Below are 24,235 nucleotides of genomic sequence, written 5' to 3'. Positions count from 1 at the left end.
GGGTCCCGTTTAGTGTTTCCTTTTCCCTTACTTCCTCATTCTCACTGGTAGTTACTGAGCCTCAGTTTCGTTCCAGGCACCCAGAGAGCTGCCGGGAGCCCAGGTCCCCTAAGCTGCTGTCAGTGCTCGTGGCCCAGGGGCAGGACAGAGACCAGACCCGTGATCATCTGTGCAGCTGGGGGTCCTGGAGGCCTGGCCAGCGGGCAGACGGAGCCCCTGCGGTGGGGAGGCTGTGGCTGGGCAGAGAGGTGACTCAGCAGGGGAGCCTTGGAGGGGTCATGGTTGGAGACCCTTTTATTTTTTTGTCCCCACTTTTTTTAATCATGGTAAAATGTACATAAACTCATCTAAACCATGTAAAAATGTGCAATTAAATGGCATTAAGTCCATTCACATTGTGGTTCAGCCATCACCACCTCCATTTCCAGAACTTTTCCAGAACTTCTCAGATTGAAACTCGGTCCCCATGAAGCACAACTTCCCACACGCCCCCGCTCACAGGTCCTGGTCACACATCCTGCTTTCTGTCTCTGCGACGACCAGCCAGTTAACATGGCTGGAAAGGGGTTCCAGGGGAGCCGTCCCTGAAGGCAGACCCTGAGGAGATGGTCCTTTGTGGCCTCTCACAGCTGGTCCCTGGCCTTGATGTTCAGGCGGGATTGTCCGAGGACGGTTTTGTTGACCTTGATGTAGATAAAGACCTGCTTTTACAAGCAGGATATTCTAAAGACAGAATGCATCAAAGCTCACACCACTTGGAGTTGCTGGTAGAAGTGGGACCTGTGCCATCCTCTGAGTGCATGTCAGGAGCCTGGCTCCGAAACAGACGCCCACTCCCCCAACCCCGACCCTGGCAAGTAGCTGCGGTCACCTGTGCTCAGGGGCGGCTCCCCCTGCCTCTTGGCCTCAGCATTCTCCTGCAGACGTGGAGAGCAGACACAGGCCTTCCCTGTACCAAGCTGGCGAGAGGCTAACAGTTAATAAATGCAGGGCACTTAAGATAGTGTCTGGTCCAGAGAAAGGCTTCAATAAATATTACCTATTATTATTCAATGACATTTTAATCCGAAGCATAATGCCAGCTGGGCAGATGTGCTGTGGGTATGAAATGTTTACCCAAGAACAAATAAATTCTTTCTTTAAAAATAACAGTATATTATCAGTACTCTCAAATAAATTTCTAGTGTGCTGAAAAAAGGCATTCTCTCTCTCTCTCTCTCTGGGTGGATCATTATCCCAGAATATATTTCATTCCGACCTGAGATTGGACTTCAGTGTTGTCATGGAGAAAACACTTCTGATCGCAGTGGGCCCCTTACCTTTCTACAGAGAATTTATTTACATGAATGTCCCTTTTTGCTTCCAGGCCGTGGCTTCAGAGCTTGGAGATCTGTTATCATCAAACGTCCTTGTTTCTGGGCTTTGAGGATCTTTTTTCCAGTCCACTCCCACGGGGTCGTTTAGATGGTCTTTAGTATGAGCTCTCTTTCTCCCTCTGCAGAGTTTCTTTCGGAAATAGTACTTTTTTTTTTTCTCTACAATTTAAACATGTCCAGCGTTTCTTCCCAAGCAGTTTCCTGAACAGAACCAACGCAGACAGACGGGAAGAGAGAAACTCAGAGACTAAGTGAGAGGTTGGAGTGGAGACTCTGGGTCTCATTCAGCTGGTCTCGTGGAGAAAGGCTTTCCTGGTAGAACAGCTGGAATAGGATTGCTTTTGTTTCTGATGCTCCACCAATGAATCTTTTATTTGCAAACCTTTTCCTAGAAATCTTTGAGCCTCCAGGACTCCCACCCAAAGCCAGAGTTTCTGGAGATGTGGTCTTGGGGTTGACTTGGTGCACCCTGAGCGGACTTCCAGAAGGAATCAAAAGACGAAACGTCTCTAGACTATCCAGGAGTTGCTGTTTCCGTGAGATTTCTAAAAAGGGCAAGAAGGACGAGTATAAGGGCCCTGCGCCTCCCCTAATGACTTGGAGCATTGCCCCAACCCCCAACTGTGGATCTCGTCAGGGGCGGCAGGGGGGAAATAGCAGGAAGAGGGCACAAGGCTGGAACCCAGACAGTGACGCCAGCGTCTCCATCTCTGTAGCCAGGAGCATCTCCACCCCACTTAAGGATGCGGATGAGGAGTGAAACCCATCCACCTGCTAAATTCACGTCTCTGGGTGCCCCAGGCATCCCGGCCCGCAGTCTGCCTGAGCCCCATCTCCAGGTGTTCAATAAGGCAGCAGGATTTAGTTGCACCAAAGTGTCACCTGTCTAGGTGAGTCGTGCCGGTGTCTATCTGAAGTGACAGCCGTCTCTGAGTCCCGGCGTCGCTCACCGACTTCTCTCTCATCATCCCACGTTGGGAAGGTAACGTTTTCGACAAGGTTGTTCCCTGTTCCCTCGCTCGTTTCCTGCCCTTCCCCCATCCCCTGCTCACCCCTGAGCGCACGTGATCAAAGCATCATCGCTGACAAAGGTTTCCTCCTCCAAATTAAGTGAGCCCAACCAGCCCAGCAGATTTTACGAAGAAAGCAAGGGAAATGCTGAGCACCAAGTTAATGAATCTGGCAACAGGGAGGATGGTATGGAGCCCGGATAATATGGTCCAGCGACGGTCATCCCTCCTCGCGCTTCCTGTAAGGAACGCATGGGAGCCGGTTATGTGGAGCGTGGCTCACATCTGTCCCGCCGTGCCGTGGTCATCTGTATAAGTAATGGAAACAGGTTAAAGACTTCCATTCTGGTGTTGCCAGCGGGGATGGAAATGAACATGTCAGTGAAATCATCTCGGCAGAGCTGAGTGGGGAGGGGTTTGGACTAGTGTATCTGCGCTCCCTTTGGTGGCGGGAGCCCTAACGAGAGCGCTGGGATGTATAGTTTATCAGATGGAAGAGGAAGAGCAAGTCAATCTTGGAGATTAGAATCGCGGCAGGATTGCCAGTGCAGGGCGCCGTGCCCTCCCGGGGAGACCTCTGCTAATAACATGCTCTTTTCATTCCAAGGTGGGGTGGGGGTGGTGAGGAGGGGCAGGCTGCCACAGGGTTATCTGCAAGTCCAGGGTGGTCTTAGGATGGCTCTGAGCCCCTGTCTTGAAAACTTGGAAGGAGGAGAACCTGCCTTGTCTTCATTTCCCTGTAATTATAAAGGAGCCACTTTTAGAACGCGGGTGTTGGTGGTGGACAGGGAGGCCTGGCGCGGCAGTCCATGGGGTCGCAAAGCATTGGACACGACTGAGCAACTGAACTAAACTCGCGCTGCCTGAAAAGTCATTTCACTCCCTTCCTTGTCCGTGTGAGCAAGAGCCATTTTATTTGAATTGCTGAAGTGCTGTTTAACCTTCTTTCAAAGCTGGAATGGGATTTGGCTTCCCTGGGTATCATACCTGTACTTGCCACCCTGCTTCTAGAAAAATCAGGTCTTCTAGTGAGAGGAACACCCTGCGTGCCACGTGTGCTGTGACATCCTTGTAAATTCAAGTATGTTAATGTGGGCTATTCCACGTATTTCCCTACTAGAATGCTGTATTCGTATGTTGTATTTTCCAGTATCACGATCTTTCTTCCATCTAGATGCTATTAACTTAAAATCCAAGTGGGTTAAAAATGGAAACGTTTCGTTTTCTAGCCGGTTATGCTACAGGCCGGTATCTGAATGATTCCAAGTACCTAAATTTGGGGGCATGGCAGAAGCTGGGCGTCTTTGATGGAAAGAACCCATCTCTCCGTTTTCATCAGGATGTGTCCCCAGTAGGGACAGGTGTGGATGACCACCGGTTGCCTTGTGTGCGTGGGTATTTCTAGTAACCAGGCTGGTGTCTGCTGGGTTGAGAAGGAGAGACTTCAAGCTGACTTTAAGGAAGGAAGTCGTGACGGGGAAAGGCTTCTGCTCTTTCAGCGAGGCGCCCACACTTATATTCATCTTTCCCAGGAACAATGATTGCGAGCGGGCAGAGTTCTGGAGAATTCACCTCCCGGGGAACAGAAAGCAGGACTCACAGGAAAACACCCTTGTATTGTGCATAATTGGGGTGCAGATTGAGACGCAGGTTTGTGGGGGGGGGATTGCAGACCTAATTGCTCAGAGCCCAGGTTACTCAGACTCAGGGGAATTTGAAACTTTGCTACACTTAACCGTGAAAAAGCAAAGACAGCTGTCACTTCTCCCCGTTCTTCAAATGACTGTTGACTATCAGAGCAAATCTTGTGTCTTCTTTAAAGAAACAAAGATGTTCTAAAAACATGTTGGCCTGTGATTTGAGAAATAGGATCTAGATCTCATTTGCTGATGGCGTGCGCCTCGTGGTATAATTGCCATGTGAGAGGAACATATTTTTCCAGACAATATGTGTGTGTTTACACTGCAAACCATCAGGACACACATTGGTGTCAGATTCAACTCTAGCAGGGATGGTCTATGTTGCCTTCTGTCCACTCACATCAGAAGACGCGGGGTTTAATCTGGCTAGGGATGGCAGTGCATCTTTAGGGACACATTGGCATCCAGAAGGCACCTTTTATGGCAAAAACTACTAACAAGAGTTAATTTATTTTTAACAAGTGAAGTCTAGCCATAAGAACAGTTGTCTCATTCTCATTTGGGGGTGGTGGGGAGGTCTTTGTATTTTTTATTCCCTCCCACCTGCACACACCCGTACGCCCACGTGGAGGCTGGCAGCTTCCCGCTTGGCGTGTGCTCGTCCCGTCGGCCTCTGCGTGTCGTCTGGCATGTGGCAGGACCCGCCGCGCGTGTTCACCGCGTCACGCTCCACGCCGCATGCTGGGCTCGGGAGGGCTGGGGGCGGTGGTGGTGGCGGGGGGGAGTGATGGCAAAGCTGTTTTGACACAAAAAGAAGTAGCAGAGATGATGATTTGAAGTCTTTGTTTTATTTGATGGGAGGAATGTCATTTCTTTCTGTAAGTGATTGTAGAAGAAGAATTTTATGCTGCAGTTACCGTTTCTACGCTTATTCATTCATCAGATTTCCTCAGGGTGGGGGTGGGTGAGGGCAGAGGGGAGCTGAGGGTTCTAGCAGAGAAAATGCAGCCGCGTCGAGTTGATTCTGTTTTCTGTGATTCAGTAGCTGCTCTCATCCAAATCTTTTAAGGCTAAACAGCTGTATTCATTCACCTCGCGACATATATTGCTCTGTTCCATCACTAGAAAGAAAAAATGTCTACAAATATTTTAATGTACTTTGGTATATTTGTATCCATGTGAATTTTTAGAAAATTGTAGTTCTTGATGAAAACAAAGGCTCACGACCAATAATTACTCTGTCCAAGCTTGGATGTTTCTGTATGTCTTTCTCAGTCTCTCTATCTCTATGTAGGCAAAATTTCCAAACAAGCATCTGGGAGAGCAATTAGGAGAATTCACATAATAGTAAGAATAAACCCAATTATTATGATGCATGTTTGGCCGACTCTTTGAGACCCCATGGACTGTAGCCCGCCAGGCGTCTCTGTCCACGGGACTCTCCAGGCAAGAACACTGGAGTGGGTTGCCATGCCCTCCTCCAGGGGATCTTCCCAACCTAGGGATTGAACTTGCGTCTCCTGCAGCTCCTGCATTGCAGGCAGATTCTTCACCGCTGAGCCACTAGGGAAACCCAATTATGATAAGAGAATGATATTTTCTGATACGATAGTGTGGATGTAACTGATTCAGACGCCATTATTGTTATTAAGGGGATTTCAAGAAAGTCAGGTGCATCTGACCTTGTGTTAAGCGTCCAGCCAAGTGCAGCAGTAATTATGTAGGGCAGGCTTGTTCTCCATCTATCACTTTGGCACATAATTTATATCGACCGTAATATAAAGACAAAAATTCTCCTAACTTCGTGTTAACAGTAGGTGTGTCATTGAGACCTTCAGGGGTGTACCCTGCACTGCTCACACCCACACCCCAGTCCACGGAGACCTGACATTTCCTGTCTTTTCCTATGTGTTTATGAGAATAAGCTGCTGGATGTGAATGTGGAGATTCGTGTCTGAGACGTAAGTCCTGCATGAGGTTCGGAGTATGAGTTACATTTCTTTATTCTCGTTTAAGCCACTTGAAGAGCTGTTTCATGCCCAAGTCTCCTCTCCAGATTTCTGAATGTCATCCATCAGGGTGAATCTTACTCTCTCTGATGAAAGTCATTTCTCATTTCAGGTGGTAGAAAATCTAGGTCGGGACCTGGTTTCAGACCTACTTGGCTAATGCTGGGTTTGTGGACCCAGACTTATCAGACTGTCCTAACGTGGTCTTTATCCTGCCCCAAAAGGAGAGGCAGTAACTGAAAACATCGATTTCCCCATGCTTGGCAGTGGTAGTACATGTCTTAGAGATGGCTGGCTTTTCAACGTGGATCAAGAAAACATTTGCCTTGTATATTAACACACAGTCCGTTAGTAGTGAAATAGCTGTGTGCTTTCCTGGGTTCATACGGGAGTTATTTATCTTCTGTTCTTCTTTTCATTTCAACTTCTCTTTTAATTTTTCAAGATTCTCATAATTTGTTTTTCTTTTCTTTTTCCTCCTAACACTGCTGAAAATCAGAGAAGGTTTTCAGTCTTTTTAATTGAGACTTAAGCTCTGATTTGTGCTTTGTCACTTGCTGAGTGACATTGTTGTAACTGCAGCAAAGTCCAGACACGAGAGTCATATCTGATGTGCTTGCTGGGAGGGGCGCCCTGAAATGAGGCTGTTTGTTTCCCACTTACCTTGAATTAATTCCAGGCCAGGGAGAAAGGGGACATGTTGTACTTATTTTAAGGGAGTCACCTGTGGATTTCTAATTAGAATTGGGTAAAACCCATAGGCCATTTTATTTACAGACTCCACAATTCTAAAGCAGGGCCTCTGTCCGGTTTTACGCAAAGAAATCCTCATTATCAGTCAGGTGGTTTAGCAAACCCGTACATGAGCCATTGGAGCCAGACCCCTAAAATTGGCCAAAGTGACAGAAAAAGTTTCACTTCTTCCACATCAGAGCGAAAGCGGCCTTTTAGATTTGCTTGACAGATTGTCAACTTTCCTGCGAAAAAATCAGAACTGAGGTTCGTAAATTAACATCCATCCCACTTGTATTTAATGTTCTTTCAAAGAAGCAAGGAAGGGGTTCTGACCCCTTATCTCCTTTCTCTGCATTTTCTATTTCCCAGTGTCTTCTGACTTTCGTCAGAATTACTGGCTGTCTTTGTAACACAGGTGAAGTTACTTCAGAAGTGATCAGTGATAAATTTGGAAGAAAAATGTGTTCTGCAGATTTTACAATGAGTTGGAGCTGTGCATTTATCACGGAGGTGTGCGTAAGCCCCTTTTGTGAATTGGCCCCTTGGAGTAAATATATTTTGATATAACAGCCATCTGTTCATGGGTATCACGTTTGCCAGTCTAAAACCTAGTTTGATGTAGATAAACATGTAATTTGGTCTGATTGTATAGTTTCACCAGGTGGCAATACAATAGCCACGTTCGGTCTTTGCTGTGAGCCGGAGCCCAAGCAGAGAGCCAAGGCCTGGGTTTCACAGTTGTCACTTTTGAATTTCCCTTTCCCTCGTTCACAGCCAGCTCTCAATTATGTGTGCTAATGAGGAAAAGAGAGCTCGGATAAACAAAGTTCCCTAACCCGATTCTGGTCGTGTATTCCCCCGCCTGCCCCCTCAGGCCTGGGGAAGAGCCAAACCAGGAGCTTCTCTGTGTGTGCACCCTCTCCGGGCCCCCACCTTCCTCTGGGCGGCTGTGATCAGAAAGTCTGCAGGGTGGCAGTGGAGGGCACTTCCCGAATAATCTGCTGCCCAAACCTCACGTCTACACAGCAACAGAGGCCAGCCATGGGCCTGCTTTTCCTGGGATGAGAAGATGCCTGTCGTGGGCACTTCCTGGCTCCTCTTAAGGGTCCCATCGCAGGGCTGGATGAGCTCAGAGTGGAGTTTGGTGATGAGGGCAGTGTGTCTAACGTTCCTACGCATCCTTCCTGCAGCCCCAGCGCTGGGGAGACGGAGGCCCCGAGGATGGAATCTGTGAGTGGAGCACATGGGTCAGTCTGTCCCTTCTGTAAGTCTGTCCTCAGATGATGATGGGGGTCTGTCCTTCAACCCGGAACCATAACGGTGGCCCCGCAGCCTGGACCCGACGGGCGTGGGCAGGTGAACGCCACCCGCAGCCCCTGTGCACTTGGGGTCACTCTTGCACTTGCTGGGTGGGACAGATGTGGTGGTGGGGGTGTCTGTGTGGCCCCTTCCTCCCTGCTGCCAACATGACGAAAGCAAAGGACTCCGTCCCGCCTGCTACTGAAGCCCTGTGGTCTTGTTCCAGACACCCTGGGGTCCAGTCTGCAGACCTGCACAACCCTTGTCCATCTGCCCCAGGCCCAAATTCTCAAGCGAAACCCATTCGTTTCTGGATCCTTCTGAGGTTCCTGGTTCAAGCCTAGTTTTGGAAGGTAGGGGCGGTTGTTGGGGGGTGGGTGGAGAGAGAGGCTTAGGCACTGCTTTCAAAGAATCCCTTGAAACCCTTGGCATCTGTGGCCAGCTCGTCGTCCGTGTGTTCACGTGACCACAAGCACCATGGGGTAGGGTAACACTGACTGCTGCTTGGTCCGAGGACTCCTAGAAAGGGTGGGGTGTGAAAAGCGAGGAGGCGAGGGTTGCTTGGGAGGTGCATGCATGTCTTTCCAAAGCTGATGCTGCCGGGCCCGTGCATCCAGGGAGGAGCCGGTCAGAAGGGCGTCCAGTGTGAGGACCTAGGACCGACGCCCCCTGCCCCCAGCTGCCCCCTGGGTCTGTATTTCCTTGCGTCCCTTGTAAATTAGAGTTGAAAAGTTAATTTATAATACATGGTAGAACAGGGAAATAGCCAAAGAATATGAGCTTACCGGGATAAATACAGTGGAGGAGTGTGTGATAAAGTAGGAATCCTGGGAGTCTAGAAATGGACAGGGACCATGTTGGCGGAAGATGGAGTGATGGAGCCTTGTGGCCACTGACCCTGGGGACTGAGGGCCTCAGGAGAGGCCCTGCCAACTCCTCACCTGTCAGTGGGACCCGCAGCCCCCTCCCCAGGGAAGGCTGTGTGGAGACCCCGCTGGGGGCGGTGGGGGAGCAGGAGTGGGGCGGGAAGCAGACAGACGGCAGATACACAGGCAGACTCTCAGTGCCCCCAAGATCCTGCTGCAGGAACCCCGATACCACCTGCACCCCTCCGTTGTTCTCCCCGCTTCTTACCTTTTAACATGAAAAAATAAAAGTCACAATGAACAAAGCCCTTCCCGGATTCCCGCCCCCAGGCTGGGCCCTGCCCTTCTCCGGATCCCTAATTCCCAGGGTCTGGCTGGTGGCTGTTTCCAGCTATTTTATTCCAGAAATGGTGTGAAACGGCTAATTCATGTGTGTTGAATTGAAAACACTGAAGATTTTGAAAACAGAGCTATTTACTAAAAGCCATTTCAGTCAACAAACTCATATATTCATTATCTAGAAAAAAAACTATCAATATTTTCTAAGAGGATTTTTCCATTGTGCTGTGAATAGGTTTGTCTTCTGCTTTTTCCGTTTAATGAATCTCTCCTTGTCATTAAAACATAGTTTTCAATGTTGCATCATAGGTATAAGCAAAACATCACCCAACTACCAATTATTGTTGAAGATTTAGACAATGGCAAATTTCATATGAAATAATACCGTAAAGGACATCTTTGTGCATGCTGCTGCTGCTGCTGCTAAGTCGCTTAGTGTCCGACTCTGTGCGACCCCATGGATGGCAGCCCACCAGGCTCACCTGTCCCTGGGATTCTCTACGCAAGAACACGGGAGTGGGTTGCCATTTCCTTTTCCAATGCATGAAAGTGAAAAGTGAAAGTGAAGTCACTCAGTCGTGTCCGACTCCCAGCGACCCCATGGACTGCAGCTTACTAGGCTTCTCCATCCATGGGATTTGCCAGGCAAGAGTACTGGAGTGGGGTGCCATCGCCTTCTCCATCTTTGTGCATGAACCCTCTGTATTTTATATCACCTTCTGAGGCTATGCTTCCTAAAGTAAAATTATTGGGCCAAAGGGTATCAACATTTAAATATTTCTCTCCTCTTACTCTTTTTTCGTTGAGATTCTCTCATTCATAACAGCATGAAGGGCACATAAGAAGTGTCCTAAATACTGATACAGAATTAGAAAGTGGGAGTGTGTGTCGCTTAGTCATGTCCGACTCTTTGTGAACCCGTGGACAAAAGCCCGCCAGGCTCCTCTGTCCATGGGATTTCCCAGGCAAGAATACTGGAGTGGGTAGTCCTTCCCTTCTCCAGGGGATCTTCTCAACCCAGGGATTGAACCTGGGTCTCCCGCATTGCAGGCAGATTCTTTACCACTGAGCCACCAGGGATACAGAATTACTTGGGGTCACTACTTCATTCACAAGAGTTTACTCCAAGTGTTTTCGGCACTGAGGTGCTAACACAACAAAGGATAGTAACTGGGTCCTGAGATGGTGAGTGGAGGGGTCTCAGGCTGGGAGTCAGGTGAACCGCCTCTGAGTCCTGAGCCCCTCATCTGTCTCCTGTGTGACCTGGGGGAAGTCGGTCAACTTCTTGAGACTCCATTTCCTTATCTGTAAAATGGGCTTATCAGGGACACTGCCTTGTAGGGTTGTGAGGGTTAAAATAAGGTGAAGAAATGAAAATGCCCAGCCCAGGGAGGTGGGCAGGGGTGCCCAGCAGTTTTAATTAAACGAGCGAGTTCACAGTTTGATGATGAGGACAGACAGGTAAACATCTCTTAATTCCGCAGGGAATGAATCCCAGGAGGGGATTAAGCAGCCTCGTGAAGGAGGTGACATCAGAGCCTCGCGTTGAGGAGGAGCGTCATCCCCAGGCAGAGAAGCAGAGGTTGGGGGTGGTGACCCCGGGACCGGGGTGCTCAGGGGCTGACACGCAGTGGAGGGTGGGGTCTGCACGCCCTGTGCTACTCCTGGGCTTGTAACAAAGATCTTAGCTCGAGGGTCACGGAGGAGGAGCGTGGCCAGGCAAGAGGGAAGAGGCCAGCTGGGAGGCTGCTGCACTGTCTGGTGACGGGCCTGGGGGGTCCACATTCGGGCAGAGGCCACGTCGGGTACAGGGCTGCAGGACAGGAGGCGCTGAGGATAACTCGCTTTTCAGGTGTGGACAGCTTGTGTGGGGTGGTTCAACTGCTGAGCTAGGAGACTCCTAACTCAGGAGGAGGAAGTAAGCTTTTATTGGGGCAGCCCCTCTAGGTCTGGAGGGGCAGGGGAAGCCATGTGTCTGTCTGTAGTTGACTGGGGGTGCCTGTGGGACACCTGTGTTGGGGGTGGGGCTGGAGGGGCAGGGGAAGCCATGAGTCTGTAGTTGACTGGGGGTGCCCGTGAGACACCCACATTTGAGCTGGAGCTCCTTCTGTGTGCCCGACACCACGTGGGCTCAGACAGCGCTCAGGAGGGCTTCACGGAGCCCAGCCTTCCCCAGTGGGGCAGGAGAACCCGAGGCCCCCTCTGGAGGGGCTTCACAGTGACATAGATCTGGTGGTCATGGGCGTGCCCTGGAGGAGTCAGGGAAGAAGTCAAGGTCAGCCGTAAAGAGGCCACAGAGGGACCGGCAGGGGGACAAGCAGGGTGGATTCAGGGAGCCGCGCCCTGATCCCAGAGAGCACAGTCAGCTCCCAGGAGTGTGACTGGGCTGGGGAGCAGGGGGAACTGTGTCCCTGTGGGGTGTCAGGGAGCTGGGCATGCTCAGCCCGGTAGGGGGATGCTGGCGGGCCCCAGGCTGCACCCCAAGTCTCCCTAGAGCTCCCCAGCTCTGCTTGTGTTTCTCCTGGGAGATGAGCCCCAGAAGGCAGGCGTGTTAGGTGTCCCCCACCTCCCCACGCCCTGGAAAATGGGGGACTGGTGTCCAAGGACGGAATGGCAGAAACCAGTGCCCCTTAGGAGGCCAGGGTTTGCTTTCCGTGGTTCCAGCAGTGACTGTTGCCCTGGGGCTGGAGAGGGTGGAGTGAAAGGTGTTTGAGCTCAACCTGGGGCTCCTGGGTGCAGACGGGTCAGTATTGGGGGCAGGGAGGACAGGCCGGGACGCGCCAGGCTCTGAGGACACCCGCTCTGCTGGGACACGGACATGCATGACCGGTGGGTGCTGAATACTCCCTGGAGGTAGAGGGAGCCCCCGTCTGTGTTTCCAGAGGAAGAGGAAAGTGGTCTGCTCACTCCACACCCCCGACGGTTCCTGCTGTGGGCGGGTGATGGAGCCTGTGGCCATCCGTTGAGGGGGCAGCAGCCCGAAAGCGGTGCAGCGCTGGGCAGGGCGCCAGCACAGCGCCGGGCTCCCCGGCTGAGCCAAACGCGCCCAGTCAAAGGCTTCCCTTCAGTCAGTCGCTGGTGTGGATCTTCTTTTCACGAAAGTGGACCATCTGGGTCTAGTGGGCGGCCTCCCCACTAGGTGATCACCTTCTAGGTGACCCCAGAGTGTGGCTCAGAAGGCGCACTGTGGGGGGCTGCTGGGAGTCCGGCCAACACCCCGGGGACCTGGTGCCTCTGTCTTCAGAGGGCTCTGCCCAGGATGCCCGAAGCCTCAAGTGTCCCCGTCGGAATCCTCAGAGCTGGGCCTGGTGTCCAGGCCAGGGCCAGGGAGCCTGCAGGCGGTGGGTGTGACCAGAGCTTCGGTCTTCTGCCTGTGGACCCCAGCCGTGGGCGCTCGGGACCCTGGACCGTCCTAAACCTGTAGTGGTCTTGGGGAAAGGAGAAAGCGGTCAAGTTCACGGTCAGTCTGCAGGGGCCCACGGCCTCAGGCAGGCCGCTGTGCAGGTGTGGACGCCTGTAACCCAGCGGGCTCACCCTGTCGATTATTTTTCACGCTCTCAGAGCAGGCCCCACAGGCCGTGGTTCCCTGAGCCGTTAGTGGACTGAGGCGGGACTGCCGTCATCTGGGAAGCAGCTGTGCACGTGCTCGCCTGGTCATGCTGCTGCCCGGGCGCAGGGCGGCCCCGCGGAGAAGCAGAGGTCAGGCAGGGAGCTGAAAGGCCCGGCGGAGCGTGCGTGTCCACCGTGTGTGCATCCGTGTGCAGAGCCCTTGGTGGGCGGGCGTGGACGCTCCCGTGTGGCTCCCTCCTGCCCCACGTCCAGCCTCTGGGCAGCCGCCTCCTTCTCTGTCTCTCCATCACTGTCCCTGAAAACGCGGCGCTGCCTGCCACATTCCCTCGGGGTCCAGCTCTGATAATGTGATAATGAGTGATTCTACTTAATGAGACACCCTCTCAGGTCATATCAGTGCATTTTAATAGGGCCTTTCTGGAAATATCTTAACCCTAAATTTCCCAGGTAGTTGACGGAACACTAGTTGTTTCCACACACACACACAAAGAAGAAAGAAAGAAAAGAGAAAGAAGTAAAAGCACGCTGGTCAGGTCAGTTAAGCAGTGCAGGGGATTATGTCCCCTTGGGAACTGACAAGACCTGTCACATGGTGAAGGATCTGAAATGTTCTGCAGTAAACAGCCGGGTTCCATCCAGGTGTTTATATGCCCTCTATCCCTCTCATTCCCCGGACAGCTGTCAGCAGCCCGAGCTTCTGGGAAACTCCACTTTCACCCTGAGAAGTCACCCTCTGTGCAGCTTGGCCCGTAGCAGGCCATCGTAGCACCTACTATAGGCATTGTTAGGTTAAAAAGTTTTTTATTGTGTGAAAATATTCATAACTTCGAAGTTACTATTTTAACCATTTTATGGGCATGGCTCAGTGGTATTAAGTAAGTTTACATTGTTATGCAGCCAAACCCAGCATCCATCTCCAGATCTTTCCATCTTCCCACGTTGAAACTCAACCCATTAAACACCAACTTCTTTTTTTTTCCCCCTCTTTTAAACTTTTTATTTTGTACTGGAGTATAGCTGAGTAACAATGTTGTGATAGTTTCAGGTGGACCGCAAAGGGTCTCAGCCATACATATACATGTGTCCTCTCCCTCAGAAACTCCCCTACCATCCAGGCTACCACATAACACTGAGCAGAGTTCCCTGTGCTATACAGTAGGTCCTTGTTGGTTATCCATCTTAAATATAGCAGTGTAATAGCTAGCTTTCCATTTCTCCCTGTCCCCTGACCCTGGAAACCACTGTTCTCTTTCTGTCTCTGTGAGCAGACCTCACTACTCTAGGTGTCTCGTGTAAGGAGACTCCTAAGTATTTGTCTTTTGTTGCTGGCTTAACGGCTTCCCAGGTGGCTCAGTGGTAAAGAATCCGCCTGCAATGCAGGAGATGTGGGTTCGATCCCTGGGTCAGGAAGATCTCCTGGAGAAGGAAATGGCAACCCACTCCAGTATTCTTGCCTGGGAAATCCCATGGATAGAGGAGCCTGGCGGTCCACAGTACACAAGGTTGCAAAAAAGCTGGACATGACCCAGTGATGAAACCTAAGGTTGTTACACTGAGCACAGTGCCCCTGATTTAGTCCACACTGAAGCATGCATCAGAATCTCCTTACTTTTAAAGGCTGAATAATATCCCATCGTGTGTGTAAACCACACTTCGTTCACCCATTCAACCATCAGTGGACACTAGGGTTGTTTCCACCTTTCAGCTCTTGTGAGCAATGCTGCTTAGTATATCCGGGGCTCTCTGACTTCTGCTCCATCCAGGCAGGGGCTGGTGGTGCTATGTTGCTTCCTCCTTTTTTCAGTAGAGACTAGAGTATTTTTATCACTTACCATTGAAGCGAGTTTTTATTTATGGACACCATAGAATCCTGTCCCTGGAGTATCTTTCCCTAAAAGTTGACAACCAGGTCCCCCCACGGGGAGGCTCATGAGGGACCCCGTTGCTTACAGAGGGAAGAGTCTACAGGCGGAGGAGCAGGGGCCCCTCGGCTGCCCACCTTGTCACTTCCCCGCTTGTCTTCCCATCCAGCTATGATGGCCAGACCGACATCTCTAAGAAGAGGGCAGACGCTGCCCTTCCGTTGAAATGTGTTCACTTAGGCGGGGTTTGGGGGCTTGCCTTGGTGGAAACCTGTTTCCACCGTGGCGCTGCGGCGGGTCGGTGTATAAAGTGGGGGCGGCCTTGTATCCTTGGCTGAGAAACGACTTTTTAAAGATGGCGTGAGCGCTGGGGAGGCCGCGTCTTCGGGGTGCCGTCCGCACTCACTGTGTTTCCTTGCTCTCTCCTAGCTTATGTTCCTGAGGAAGAACTGAAAGCAGCAGTGATAGACGAGGGGAGCGTGGAGGAGGATGGGCTGCCCGGGGATGTTCAGGAGGCCGACTTCGCGTGCAGCGAGGAGGCGGAGATCAAGGAGGCCCAGAGCTACCAGAACTCCCCCATCAGCACCGCGACCAACCAGGACGCGGGCTACGGCTCGCCCTTCAGCGAACACAGCGACCAGCCCGCCCACTTCAAAAGCTCCTCCTCCAAGGAGGAGAAGGAGGAGCGCCAGGGCGCGGAAGGCGTCTCCTACCCCCAGGACAGTTTGGCCCAGATCAAGGCCGTGTACGCAAACCTCTTCTCCGAGTCCTGCTGGTCCAGCTTGGCCCTGGACTTGAAGAAGTCAGCCTCGACCACGAGCACCAGCGATGCGGCCCAGAAGGAGGGCTCCACCCCCGTCCCCACGCCCCCCACCAGCACCGCGGGGGCCACGGGCACCACGGCGAGCACCCCCAGCTCAGGCTCGGGCGCCAGCGGCGGCTCGGGCTACGACTGGCACCAGGCCGCCCTGGCCAAGACGCTGCAGCAGACGTCGTCGTACGGCCTGCTGCCAGAGCCCAGCCTCTTCAGCACCGTGCAGCTCTACCGCCAGAACAACAAGCTCTACGGCTCGGTGTTCACGGGCGCCAGCAAGTTCCGCTGCAAGGACTGCAGCGCCGCCTACGACACGCTGGTGGAGCTGACGGTGCACATGAACGAGACGGGGCACTACCGCGACGACAACAGGGACAAGGACTCGGAGAAGACCAAGCGGTGGTCCAAGCCCCGGAAGCGCTCGCTGATGGAGATGGAGGGCAAGGAGGACGCGCAGAAGGTGCTCAAGTGCATGTACTGCGGGCACTCGTTCGAGTCCCTGCAGGACCTCAGCGTGCACATGATCAAGACGAAGCATTACCAGAAAGTGCCTCTCAAGGAGCCCGTGCCAGCCCTCACCAAGCTGGTCCCCTCCACCAAAAAGCGGGCGTTGCACGAGCTGGCGGCCCCCGGCTCCCCTGAGCCGGCCGGAGCGGCGGCAGCCGAGGCAGCACTGAGTGAGGCGGCCAAGGAGCAGAAGACGGCCAACCCCTACGTGACACCCAACAACCGCTACGGCTACCAGAACGGGGCCAGCTACACCTGGCAGTTCGAGGCCCGCAAGGCCCAGATCCTCAAGTGCATGGAGTGCGGCAGCTCCCACGACACCCTGCAGCAGCTCACCGCCCACATGATGGTCACTGGGCACTTCCTGAAGGTGACCACCTCCGCCTCCAAGAAGGGGAAGCAGCTGGTGCTGGACCCCGTGGTGGAGGAGAAGATCCAGTCCATCCCCCTGCCGCCGACCACGCATACCCGGCTCCCTGCCGCAGCCACCACTGCCCATGTCAAGAAGCAGCCTGACTCTCCGGCTGGCCCCACCATCGCGGAGGAGAAAAAGGAGCCCGAGAAGGACAAGGCGGCCCTGGTGGCGGGGGAGGTGGACAAGAAGATCAAGGAGGAGGGCGAGGACACGGGCGAGAAGTTCGAGCCCACCGCTCTCTACCAGTACCTCCGCGAGGAAGACCTGGATGACAGCACCAAGGGCGGCGTGGACATCCTCAAGTCCCTGGAGAACACGGTCTCCACGGCCATCAGCAAAGCCCAGAATGGCGCACCCTCGTGGGGTGGCTACCCGAGCATCCACGCCGCCTACCAGCTGCCGGGCACCGTGAAGCCACCGCCGGCAGTGCAGAGCGTGCAGATGCAGCCGTCCTTCGCCGGCGGCGTGAAGCCGCTGTCCGCTGAGCACGGCGCGCTCCTGCACTCCCCGGGGAGCCTCACGCCGCCGCCCCACAAGAGCAACGTGTCGGCCATGGAGGAGCTGGTAGAGAAGGTCACGGGCAAGGTCAGCGTGAAGAAGGAGGAGAGGCCGGCAGAGAAGGAGAAGGGCTCGCCGGCCAAGGCCGCGTCCCCAGCGGCCAAGGAGAATAAGGACTTCCCCAGGGCCGATGAGCTGGGGGGCAGCAGCAAGCCCCAGCCCAAGAAGGGCCCCGAGGCCAACGGGGGAAAGGCCAAGAAGGAGGGTACGGGGGACGCCCACACCCCAAACGGCACGGAGCCCCTCAAGGCCAAAGTGACCAATGGCTGTAACAACCTGGCCATCATCACTGACCACTCACCTGAGCCCTCCTTCATCAACCCGCTGAGTGCCCTGCAGTCCATCATGAACACCCACCTGGGCAAGGTGTCCAGGCCCGTGAGCCCCTCACTGGACCCGCTGGCCATGCTCTACAAGATCAGCACCAGCATGCTGGACAAGCCGGCCTACCCTGCCCCTCCCGCCAAGCCGCCCGGCGCCGCTGACCGCTACTTCTACGAGAACAGCGACCAGCCCATCGACCTGACCAAGTCCAAGAGCAAGCCCCTGGTGCCCGGCGCCTCTGATGGTGTGTCCTCGCCGCTCCGGGAGAGCGCACTCATGGACATCTCGGACATGGTGAAGAACCTCACAGGCCGGCTGACGCCCAAGTCCTCCACACCCTCCACCGTGTCTGAGAAGTCGGACGCTGATGGCAGCAGCTTCGAGGAGGCGCTGGACGAGCTGTCACCCGTCCACAAGCGGAAGGGGCGGCAGTCCAACTGGAACCCGCAGCACCTGCTCATCCTGCAGGCCCAGTTCGCCTCGAGCCTGCGCGAGACGGCGGAGGGGAAGTACATCATGTCGGACCTTGGCCCCCAGGAGCGGGTCCATATCTCCAAGTTCACCGGGCTGTCCATGACCACCATCAGCCACTGGCTGGCCAACGTCAAGTATCAGCTGCGGAGGACAGGGGGGACCAAGTTCCTGAAGAACCTGGACACAGGGCATCCTGTTTTCTTTTGCAACGATTGTGCCTCTCAGTTCAGAACTGCTTCCACGTACATCAATCACCTAGAGACACACTTAGGCTTCAGCTTGAAGGATCTCTCCAAGTTGCCCCTAAACCAGATTCAAGAACAGCAGAATGTTTCCAAAGTCCTGGCGAGCAAAGCCTTGGGCCCTTCGGGGGCTGCCGAGGACGAGCTGGGCTCCACATTCCAGTGCAAGCTGTGCAACCGGACTTTCGCGAGCAAGCATGCAGTCAAACTGCACCTCAGCAAGACCCACGGCAAGTCCCCCGAGGACCACCTGATCTACGTGACCGAGCTGGAGAAACAGTAGCCCCGGGCCCGCGCCCAAGGCGCATTGCACTAACGTCGTACCGCACTAGGCCCGGCCTGAGCCTCCGAAATCAGCCTGCCCTCGGTTGCTGACCGCCTGTCTGGACCTTGGTTTTTCTTACACATATTTTGTAGTTATATTTATATGCTCTTCGTCCGATCGTGCATGTTCCTTTTCTTTTTCCGTGAGTCAGAGTCTGACCTTTATTTTCAACATCTGTTCTCGATGTTCAGCTCTCTTTTGTAGGAGATAGTGGGGCACACTCCTCGGAGACACTTACTTAGCAGGAAAGAAAGACACAAATAACAGAGATAGACGTCGTCCTAAAATTACAAAGCTGCCATGACAGTAAAGGTCAGAGAACCTCCTAGTGTCAGATTTAACCCTGTGAGGACTGCAATCGCATTTCTGTGCCTTTCACTCAAAAAAAAAAAAAAAAAAAAAAAAAAAAAGGCTTAAAGGCATTTCATTCAGATCAAAAGCTGTGTCAGACACAAAACTTATTTAATAATTAAAAAACGAGCTTTTATATGCAGAACTGGTTTGTGAAGGAAGCATGCATGCAGCTGTTGGAGAGCAGAAAGTTGTCTAGGACGTGGGGGTTAGGAAGCCACAACGTCATACGTTTAAAACAGAAAACAAAACAAAAACTAACAACAAAAAACAGCAAACACCCCAGTTGCCACTATGCCCAAACCCTCTGGATGCTGAAAAATGCCATTTTTGGCAAAAAAAAAAAAAAAAAAAGTATGCAAGTTATTATTTAAAAATGTGTAAAAATGCTATTTCTTTTTTCCTGTAAAATACTGCGGTTTATAGTTATTTACAAATGTAAGCTTTGGTACAAGCTGACCTTTCTATAAGCGTGCTGCATTGGTAAATGAAAAAAAAATGGGGCAAATGTTGGCGTCCTTTCCTTGTAAATTGCCAGCATCAGCTTAAAAACTCCTTATGTTACATATCGTACCATTTTAATCTATTCAACTTTCTTTGTACCTTCTGGCTGTATGCTTTCTCTTTTAACTTTTTATATTGTCATTTTATATTAAATTTCTGTGTATATAATGTAAAACCACAATTTTTGAATAAAATTTAGTTCCTGCAGCTTGATTTAAATAGAGAAATTTTACTGGCACCTGCGTCTTTCCAGATGCATGTATATCAGACGAAAATAAATAAATGAAGACAAAGCAAGCGATGCACTATTAATTATACATTTTGATGTTCTATCATTAATATTGTACAGTACATTTTGGTTCACACAATTAAATCCACTGTTTTCTCAAATGTAAAATAAACCCACATGCAGTTCTTGATTTACATAGATTGTCATGTCGTCATTATTCTGCCTCTGAGACGTTATTCCAGCAACGAGAGGTATTTGCTTATGCAGTCGACCAACAGAAATTCTATTCAGAACCATCGTTTCATGATGTGTGTGCTAAAACGCTTATTCAAATGATAAGTACTCTTTTTTTTAACGATAATTAAAATTTTTAACTCCACTGGGTGCCACTGGATTCCAGAGTATAGTCATTGAGCGACAGCCAATTTGTACATCGAGGGACCGAGGTGCTTCTTGGGAGAATCCTCTCCCCCTGTTTTGAAATGTTTACAGTCATCCTTTGGTGTATCTGGGGACCTAATGGCAGATCTTGTTCTAACAGCAGACCCTGGGGGCCTTGAAATTGGTTCTGCATTGTTCCAAAGAGGAAAGGCTGGTTTCCACACTTTTAATTGAGACTTTCCTGGCGGTCCAGTGGCTAAGACTTCGCCTTTCAATGCTGGGGGTACTGGTTCGATTCCTGGTTGGGGAGCTGAGATCTCACATGCCTCTCCTGGCCAAAAAAACCAAAACATAAAAAGCAAAATTGTAACAAATTCAACAGACTTTAAAAATGATTCACGTAAAAAAAAAAAATTTTCTCAAAAAAGGTACAATTTTAATAAAATGCTCTGCTCTCCCTCATCCAGGATTTGGGACCGGCCTTCCTTGGTCAGGTTGCTCCGGAGCATGACGACGAGGGGAGGGGGTGTTTGGGGAGAGACCACCGGGCCTCCAGTCTGTTACTCCACCTTCTCTGTGGGTAAGGATCCTGTGCTGGACTCAGTGGACACTCACCCAGGGTCATGGGGCCCGCAATTGACAGAACTTGGGCCTGAGTCCACAAGGCTCTGCCCCAGGGGCTGTGCTCTTAATCACCCCCTTCCTGTGCTCTGTGAACTGCCCCCTGGGGAGAACAGGCCCCCGGGGAGGGTCTGTGGTCTCTAGCAGCCACACGGAGCAGATGAGCCTTCTTCCAGTTCCTGCCACTGCAGCCCCAGATCCAGATGCAAAGCAGGCCGGCTCTATCTTCTGTTGGGTCTGAATAGTAAATTGCAGTGATGTTGGTTAAGTGTGAAGTGTCCTCTACTAGTAATACAGAAACTTGATTCCTGTGAATACAGGTGGAAACATCCGGAGGACCAGTTGGCTGCCTTTTGTGTGAGGATTTACTTATACAGGTTTCTGCTTCCTTCATCAGTGTTTGAAGAGACGTACCCTGGCCTTCTTCCTCTGGTCTTGTGTGTCCCCGAACGCACTCCAGAGGTGACACTGCGCTCTCTCAGGGGAGCCCCCCTTTCTCCCAGGGGAACAGGCTGCTGCTTCCGGAGCCCGAGGGCAAATGGCCCTGAGGGTCTGGCATGAGCTGGCCACAGATCCCCCTGTAGGAGGCTGGCGGGCCTGGTGGGGGCAGGCGTCCTGCTAACCTTGTGTACACACAAACATAACCCTATTTTGCATTTGTGTTTGCAGCTTGAACTTCAGGTTTAGTAAGTAATCAAATATTTTTCCTTTTCAATGTGGATTTTTGAAAAGTTTGAGGTATGCCTCTGAATGTGGATTGGGTCTGGATGTTAATTGTTATTTAGTCGATATTTGAAAGATGTAAAGCCTATAAAATAATGATGACGCTAGCTGATGTAAGAGAAACAAACTTTGAGGCATGTTTGCAGAAAGAAGGGATTAAAACTTCCAAGATTTATGTTCCTCCATTTCTATGTTTGGTAATCTTCAAAAAGCTTTGAAACATTTGAAAGCCTATCTAAATGACTTCTGAAGTTTCAGAAACCAGTGCCTACAAATAAAGGTTTCTGCTTTTTTCCAAGGTAGAATTTCTGTTACTTACTTATTATTATTTTCCTGAAGGTGGTGGAAACCATTAAAAGCCAGTCATTGAATTGTAAAATTAAAAAATACCAAAGAGTAAGATTTGGAGAGCATTTATAATTTTCCCATACCTTTTATAGTAAAAGTAATACATAGCCTTTGCAGAAAACGTGTAACGCACACACAAAAAATGAAATAAAGAAGGAAATAAAAATCAACTAATGTTTTCATCTAGAGAAAAATCATTTAATATTTTAGTGCTAACATCTTTTTTTAATTTTCTACAAAACAAATGCACAACATACTTTTGTACTTGCTTTTTCTGTTAGTAGATAATGTGTATGTTCCCATTTCATTAAATATCAAACATTTTGAATCTTACTGAGATGTATTATAATTTACTCATTAATTCTCTACTAGTTAGAATTTTGAAAAGCAGCATTTAGATTCTTTTCAAGTTTTCAGTGTTACAAATGACTACAGAAGGAATGTTCCACTCAATATTCCCATGCATATTTCTGATTATTTCCTTAGAATAAATACTGTGGACTTAAAAAAGTATTTACAACCTAAAAGTTGAGAACTATGTTTGATTCAGAGGGAATTTTTCAAGCTGGGGAGGCAGCGTTTCAAGTGACTCTGAGACAGCTGCTCTTGGAGGCGCGGGGCAGAACCAGGTTGTATGGACATTTCGCAATAAAGGGCAGGTAGTCTGGACGTCAAGATATTGTTAAAGAAAGCCAGATATCCTAAGTTAAAAAATTCAGACTTTTCTGTGTATGGGAAGATGCAAGAGTCCGGGCTGTCTGAAATCAGTCCTTTGAGATGCACCTCAGCTACCTGGGCCAGCGACCCGTGTTTTCCCGTCCTGAGTCTCCCCGGGGCTCACCTTAGGGGAGGGGCTGCAGTCTGATGGCTGCTAGAGGGCAGGTATTCCTTCCTTCCTGAATGCCCTCCCCAGCTGTCCACAGGGGATAGCTACAATCATGGAGGACTTGTTGACTGATACGGCAGGAAATAGTCCATTTCTCATATTTCTCACTCCCTAAAGCTGAAATTTCTGCCTCATCCCGTGACTGGATGCCTGTGCCCACATCACTTATTAGAAAGCCTGTCCAACCCCAGCCACTGGCCCTCAGCAGAGAGCTACTGCTTCTGTCCATCTTTGCTTCATGAACATCAGGATTTTTTTTTTTTTAATTTCTGGCTGTTTTCACTAATTAGCCAATGTAATATTGACATGTTAATAATATGCTTATTGTCCACTGATGAAAAGATGGCTTAAGGACCTGTATGATTTTTTTTTGAAGACTTTCATGTGAATCGTGAGCTCATTTAAATTTGGTGGCCAATCTGCATATTTTACAGAAAATACACAACAGAGAGGTGAGAAAGGAGCTGCTGAAGGTCTGCGGCTCCCCAGTGGCTCTGGCACAAGAGAGAATGGGGCGGTGTGTCTTCTCGTCCAGTTCTCCTAGGATAGACCACTCGTGAAAACGCACCCAAAGACGTCAAGTATATCATGTACCAGCACTGTCTTTAAATTGTCTGACTTGGAATAGGGAGAAATATTCCAAATTCTAGGATTTCTATGACTAACGATGAGCATTTCTTAGGCAAACAAAGATAATCTCAGAAAAAAGTGCACTGCCCTAGGGAGATGAGAGGTGGTCACCGGGAGGGACTTCAGGCTTCCCTGGTAGCTCAGCTGGTAAAGAATCCGGCTGCAATGCAGGAGACCCCAGTTCGATTCCTGGGTTGGGAAGATCCCCTGGAGAAGGGATAGGCTACCCACTCTAGTATTCTTGGGCTTCCCTGGTGGCTCAGATGGTAAAGAATCAGCCCACAATGCGGGAGACCTGGGTTCGATCCCTAGGTTGGGAAGATCCCCTGAAGGAGGGCATGGCTATCCAGTCCAGAATTCTTGACTGGAGAATCCCCAAGGACAGAGGAGCCTGGCAGGCTACAGTCGATGGGGTCTCAACAAGGTGGACACGACTGAGCAACTAAACACAGCACAGAGGGACCTGCACAGAAAAGTGAGAAGAGAAGGACCAATTCAAAAGTCTAGCACAGGAAACTATGCTTGGTATTTTGTAAAAACCTATAAGGGAAAAGAATCTGAAAAAGGATACATACAACTGGATCACTGTGCTATACACCTGAAACTGATGTGATATTGTAACTCAGCTGCTCTCAAATAAACAATGTCTATGTCGATAGTATGTCCCACAGGATAGTTTCTTCAAGAGTTCAAGTTCAAAGCCATTGCTAACTCAGAGTTGGATGTCTGACCCATTCTGGTGGGAATGTGAAGAGACTTAACACCAAAGCTGTGAAGATTAGGAGGAAGGCATGTCACCTTCAGACAGATTAAAGTCAGGAGGTCCTAAAGCTACATAACTAGGGTAATAAAGGCTTACACCAACTACTGCTTAGAAGTTGATCCATAACTAGTTTGCCGTTATTTCTCTTAAATCACACAAATGTTTGCAACTTGATCTGACTAGTATCAGTTAAGTTTAGTCACTCGGTCGTGTCTGACTTTTGAGACCCCATGGACTGCAGCACGCCAGGCTTCCCTGTCCATCACCAACTCCTGGAGCTTGCTCAAACTCATCTCCATTGAGTCGGTGATGCCATCCAACCATCTCATCCTTTGTCATCCCCTTTTCCTTCTGCCTTCAATCTTTCCCAGCACCAAGGTCTTTTCCAATAAGTCAGTTCTTCATAGCAGGTGGTCAAAAGTATTGGAGCTTCA

General features: G+C 50.7%; 1 protein-coding gene across 1 annotated transcript in view; it reads left to right on the top strand.

Annotated features, from left to right (window-relative positions):
* Positions 1–19,647, top strand: part of TSHZ1 (teashirt zinc finger homeobox 1) — a gene marked incomplete at its 5' end in the record, with an annotated part of 79,514 nt that extends 59,867 nt beyond the window's left edge. Inside the window, one exon of the mRNA XM_070361483.1 lies at positions 15,136–19,647. Coding sequence (XP_070217584.1) covers positions 15,136–18,323 — 3,188 coding nt within the window. The remainder of the gene's footprint in view (positions 1–15,135) is intronic.
* Between the last annotated feature and the right edge of the window lie 4,588 nt (positions 19,648–24,235).

Source organism: Bos mutus, chromosome 24 (genome assembly GCF_027580195.1).
Source record: "Bos mutus isolate GX-2022 chromosome 24, NWIPB_WYAK_1.1, whole genome shotgun sequence".
Taxonomy (NCBI): domain Eukaryota; kingdom Metazoa; phylum Chordata; class Mammalia; order Artiodactyla; family Bovidae; genus Bos; species Bos mutus.
Note: the sequence above shows the minus strand (reverse complement) of the source record. Positions and strands in the feature narration are given on the sequence as shown.